This window comes from Poecilia mexicana, unplaced genomic scaffold, assembly GCF_051168715.1.
Source record: "Poecilia mexicana isolate PSO_F unplaced genomic scaffold, ASM5116871v1 scaffold_2, whole genome shotgun sequence".
In the NCBI taxonomy this organism is placed as follows: domain Eukaryota; kingdom Metazoa; phylum Chordata; class Actinopteri; order Cyprinodontiformes; family Poeciliidae; genus Poecilia; species Poecilia mexicana.
Genome location: NW_028263371.1, coordinates 8984467 through 8990466, shown reverse-complemented (window position 1 = coordinate 8990466; position 6000 = coordinate 8984467). Strand labels below are relative to the sequence as shown.

The 6000-nt window shown below is 42.6% G+C and overlaps 1 protein-coding gene across 1 annotated transcript; it reads left to right on the top strand.

Moving 5' to 3' along the window:
* The first annotated feature begins 4211 nt into the window (after positions 1-4211).
* On the top strand, positions 4212-5535 carry LOC106927627 (mid1-interacting protein 1-B-like). Its single transcript, XM_015003322.2, has one exon. It carries the CDS (start codon positions 4343-4345, stop codon positions 4844-4846), a length of 504 nt encoding a protein of 167 aa, XP_014858808.2. The 5' UTR covers positions 4212-4342; the 3' UTR covers positions 4847-5535.
* The last annotated feature ends 465 nt before the right edge of the window (positions 5536-6000 follow it).

Here is a 6000-nt window from a genome sequence, read left to right as displayed (position 1 = left end):
GTTCCTGCAGCTCAACGCACCACTAACCCTCATGCCCTCTCCACCCCACACCCACACCCACCCAGCCCTTTCTCCCCACCCCCAACCCCCTCCCTCTTCCTCTCTCCCTTCCCTCGCCCTTTGAAGCCTCAGAGATGATGATGATGATGACACCCGCGGTAATCTGTGGATGCTCAGCTTTCTGACATGACACACAATTGAGGAACCCTCCCGACTTGATCCGGGTTTCGCTGTTGCATTCAGGCACGGCGCGTCCTCCCTGACAAGTGGAAGGCCCACCCCCCCTCCTTTTTTTTTTTTTTTTATTCCGCAGGAGAATAGATGAAGTCAGTGAGGTGGGGCGCATGACTGACAGCGCTGTTGAGAGCAGCAAAGCCAGCCCCTGTTTCTCTCTGATCTCTGCTCAGCAGCTGTACACACTGGCTCTGCTGACCTGGTTTAGTCTCTCTGTTTTCAGGCTGAATCTGGGATCAGCTAATCTGCAGAGAGGAAGCCGAGAGACCGTTAGTGGAGCTTTGTTCCTGAAGCAGCAAAAAAAAAAAAAAACTCAGGAGAAAATTAATAATTACATTTGTCCATGTAGACCGCTGGAAATGGGCACCGGACCTGTCAGATCTGTCTGAATTAGACAAATTCTGTAAAGAAGAATGGGCTGACAGAGACAAGCTCCAAAAGAGCTGCTGGTTAGATTGCAACTAAACTTGGCTCTACGACTGGGTAACTCAGTGTTTCATTTTTGTTTGTTTTTTTTAAAACATTTTCCTCCCGTTTGACATTTATGCTCCACTTTGTGCAGGTCAGTAACATGAAATCCCAGCAAAATATATTGAAATCTGTTGCTGTAACGTGACAAATTGCTCAAGGGGTACGAGCACTTTGGCGAGGCGCTGTGTATAGTTTTTACACTAAAAAAAGAAATGCAGATGCTGACAAAGAGAAAAACAGAAGCTAGCACTGAATAGCTCAGATCAGAGCAAATTCACTATGCAGAGACTTGAAAGTGGATGTTCGAAGACGCTGGTAAAATTTGCAAAGAAAAATGGGCAAAAATGTGACATTGACTCATTGAAGCTGAATACAAATGGTCACCAAGTGGGGGGGAGAGAAAATCACACGTATTTTTTCATCAGATTTCGAAAATGAGCACTTAAGTGTTTCACCATGACACATTTTAGCAATTTTAAATATATAGAAGTAAGAAGAAATTTTTCAAGGGTCTTCACTTTGCATATGCTGGAAAAGAAATTCTGAATTATACGTCAGATTAAAAAAAAATATGCAAAATTGCATTTACGGATGAAAGAATTGTAAATGCTACACTTTTGATGTGTCTTCTTGTTCTTTCCAGTCCACAGGACAACCAGATCCAACCAGTGACCTCATGCGTTTGTACACAATTTACTCTTGTTTAGCTGCAGCCACAACTGCGTGAGGAGCAACCAGTTCTGTCTGGTTTGTGTTGAACTGCTTTTCCTGCTAACCACCTGAAATTGGTGAGATGAAGAAAGTATGACATCACCAGAAAGAAAAAAGGCTAGTTCTGTCTGGCCTACAAAACTAGGCCGTGGTTACCCAACCTATTCACAAAAATATAAAATTGCAATATTTTAATGTTGCATGATTGTTTGCTTGTGCATTTTGTAGAGAATCTGGTCATCTTTTAACAGATCTTCATTATATCTATGTATGATATAAACCATTTACACAGTTGTGTTATAAATATGTTTTCCATTGCTTTTATGCATGTGCGGTACAATCGTGAGGAGAAATAATATGACTTCCTTCATTTCTACAGGTTGGGGTCACCACATTGGACGGTTTTTGATCACAAACAGCCGGTTCAAATCCTGGATCTCAGTCGGATTTAAACCCAGACTTTGACTAAGCCATCGAAAATGGGAAATTTTTTTAGATGTTTTTGTCTCCTTTCAGACTTAGATTTGCTTAAGGTGCTTTGGATTATTGCCTAGTCAATAATTTCAAGATTTAAAAAGAAGGGCGACCATATTCTCACACAAGGTCATTTTAGTTTAGATAGTTCTTTGACTCTCAATAAACAAACGCATTATTTAAAAACCTCTTATATAAAAAATAAAAATAAAAAAACAACAACTTATGTTTATGTAATAGCTTAGATTTCATCTGATGTTTTATGTGAAGTCTTTGACACGACAGACTTCCACAGCCCCAATTTAGGTTAGGAATTCACGAGAACAATAAACTTACCATAGACAGGGCTTCCAGAAGTAGGCTGGGACCCAGAGACTGAAACCAACCCAGCAGGTTTTAACACCTCACAGTTCACATTCCCTTAATTCTTACCCAGCAACAATGTCCAAACATTTACTCATCTCCTCCCATGCAGAACAACCTGTGCTATCAGCAAATAGTCTCGGTCAGCCCGCCTCGCTTCCTGTCTGGCTTCGTCGCCGGTCTCCGAGCTCATCCTTTTTTATATAACGCTGACCTGTCTCCACATTCAGGGGGCACCAACACATGTCATTTAACTTTCAACGCAATGGAGGTATGCGGGGGGAAAACCTTTCTATAGTTTCATTCTGAGAAGACGTATTTACAGGAGCTCAGATTTCAATCTGAACCCTCCCATCAAGCCACTGCACATACAGTAACAAGAACTGTTCCAGAGGGTATTTTTGTGGCAGGAATCGTGGAAGTCCCTGTGTTTACCCTGCAGCCGAAGGGTGGGAGGGGGGGGGGATGCTCAGCTGTTTACCTTCTCTACGGGAAACCAGCTGGTGCAACAGTTTGGGTGTATGTGTAATTTAAAAGTCCAGTGGACTGCAGTCATCCTTAAGAAAATACCCAAACATGACTGCCATTGGGCACGTTCCCGCACCCGTCAAAATGGAGAACTTCTCCTGATATAACTATTACATCCTCTATCAGGATATCTTTCATAAGTCACTGGAACTATTCTAACCGTAGTTGGAAGTTGCCTGCTGTGTTTGATCCAGAATTTCTAGTTTTGAACCAGAAGTGGAAAAAAAGTCAAAATCCCGCTGCCAAGCGTTGTTTAGCACTCACTGCTTTCAAGTTAAAAGACAGGGTTTGGCAGTTTTACTGAATACCTGCTAGATCCGTGAGTTGAAGTTGTCTTGAAAAAGGGGAAACATATTTTCATGATATTCTACAACCAGTTAAATCAACATAAATCCATTCGGCCTACGCATAATTTTGGTCATGAGAGGACATGTACTTTTTTGATTAATGAAAACATCCAAAATCAATAGCTGGATGCATTCCCAAAGGCTACAGCGAAAATGTCTGTCATTGAAGGTTTTCTGGACTTTACTGTAGTAGGTACACTGTAGGGGATTTTCGCAAGCTAAAGTCTGAATTTTGTTGAGTTTTTTTTTTTTTTTTTGTCACTTTCAACTGCCATGTTAGTGTTTATTTTTTACGTTGGTCTATCATATAAAATCCCAATAAATATGCCGAGGTCTATAGTTGAAGTGGCTTGAATGGTTTTGTGAAGTACTGTACAAGCCTAAAGTAGATCACTGTGACTCTCTTTGGAACTGATCGAATGACATCAACTTGAAAGAAGTTCGGGAACCTTCTAGCTGACAAACGTGTCCTTTCTAAATTTGGATCGTTTTCATCCTTCACTAGAAGGGAAAACACGTGTTGCTTGGTCTTCTATAAGTTTAGTAGGACTACACTGGCTTCACATTGGTGCACCTTGCTTTTGGCCCGCCCCGACAGAAGCAAAGCCTGGCCTGTGATTGGCTGCCGTGCGTCAGCTCAGTGGGCTGATGTTCTCTGTGGCTGACAAAGCCCCGCCCCCGGTGACGTCCATGACCAACTACTTGCTCATCAGAACAGAATGTGTGATATGTGGATTAAATCTTTGCCATCTTTCACCGGAAGGGAATGTTTTAAAGATTTACAGGACATCGGCACTGAGGTAGAAGGATGAGTCGTGGGTCTAAAACTTTTGTGCATTAAAAGCAAATATTTTTAAGTTCTTTTTTTAAAATTGTCATTATTATTTGCATGAGATCTGCACCTGTTTCTGGATGAGTCTTCTGCAAAGAAGAGCCTGTCCAACCGGTCTGTGCAGGCGGCCACTGTACCAGATCTAGGTGTTAATCTGGTGTTCCCGTCTCTGTGCTACTTCAGGTCATCCGGTTCAGGTTTCAAACGTGACAAACAGGTTTTAGGAACCGCCTCAGAAGCCAATATAAGAAGGGGTCCTCCAGAGCTGGGAACCACAACGAAAGAGAAGAGCTCACAGAAGCCTGGCAAGAAGAAGAGAAGCAGAAACAAAAACAAAAACAACAACAAAAAATAAGTAAAAATCAGAGCAACTTCAATCAAGATGATGATGCAGCTGTCAGAAACCTCCAAGCAGAAGAACTCGCTCTTTAACGCCATGAACCGCTTCATCGGCGCCGTGAACAACATGGACCAGACCATCCTGGTGCCCAGCCTGTTGCGGGACGTCCCGCTGGAGGAGGACAGGGAGATGGGCGTCCTCAAGTCGGACGTGGAAGACGGGGACATGTACAGCTACTACGAGCTGCTCAAGTCCATCCGCAGTGACATGGAGTGGGGCGTCCGGTGCGCGTCGGCCGACGAGAGGCTCAAGGAGAGCATGAAAGTCACCCGCTCGCACTCCTCCGCCTCCACCTGCTCCTCCCTGTCCTCTGGTTCGGCGTCGTGCTCCGAGGAGGAGGACGAGGGAGAGGACGAGGACCTGCAGAAGCAGTTCCAGTACCACCTGACCGGACTGCAGGGGGTTCTGTCCAAGCTGACCCAGCAAGCCAACTCGCTCACCAAGCGCTACAAACAGGAAATTGGCATCGGAGGATGGGGCCAGTAAAGAGAGGCGCGCGCACATGCTGGACTGTCGATTTATTTTTTCTATATATATTTTAAGACATATTTTGAAAAGGCTCACTGGCTGAACTGAACTTTTCTTCCTCGACGGGCCTGATTTCTGCTGCTGTTGAAAACAATTATCTGAAAGGTGGCGAAGAGCGCAGCGGTCTTTGGTCCTGATTAAAACATTGACGAAACTCTTTAAGCCTCTATTTAACGTATTTATTACCTCCCGTCGTGTGCTCGAGCTGTTCACACGAAAGCTTGTAACGTGGGGAAGAAGTGGACTGAACCGAGACTGGCAAGTGACTCGTCATCTCCTCTGCCGAGATGACGGTGATGTCAGTGGGTTCACGTGGATTTGTCCTTTGCTGACTCGCTCGGTCTGATGTTTTGCTTAGATTATTTTTTTTGTTCTCTTTGTTTAGAAGGAGGCAGATGCTTTCTGTACAGCTTGCCCGTGATCTCTTTGTGTCCTACATGGTCAATGAACTGGAATCAAATGAATAATTCTTCTGCCAGGAGAATGATGAGGGTTTCCATGAGATGCTTGTCTTCTGTTGTTATTGTCGTTTAGCCTGTTCGGTATTATTGTTATTACAAGGTCCATCTGTCAAAACAAGCAATTACTTTTGTATGCACTTTTTTTTTTAAATATCCGTGCACTTAATAAACTTTTATACAAATGTACTACTTTTTGGAGTGTCATTTTTCTACCTGATTACATTTATGTCACACGATCAGCAACCTTCACATTTCAGTGCTATTCTCAACTGTTACTGCAACATATAAGTTTGCTATTTTTCAATTTTTTAGTAATGATGCCACACCTGCTAAGTTCTTGGGTGTTAAAAATAGTCACAAATGTTGCCTGTTATATTTTTAGGATAGGGATTGAAACTGACTGTTGTAAAAATGTATTTAAAATTTTTTGAGCCATTTAGCTATAAATTTAAATGTGCTATAGAACACACATTTGCACCCTTAGGGAGTTACACAAAAATTACTAATGATGATTCATTTATTTCTTAGAGAAAACAAGCGATCCAGACCAACATAAGTGAAGTAGATCTGTCATATTTCTAGAACTTAAATTCACTATGATTAATCCATGTTTTTGTGAAGCTGAGTTAGGTTAAACTAGCCTCATAGTTG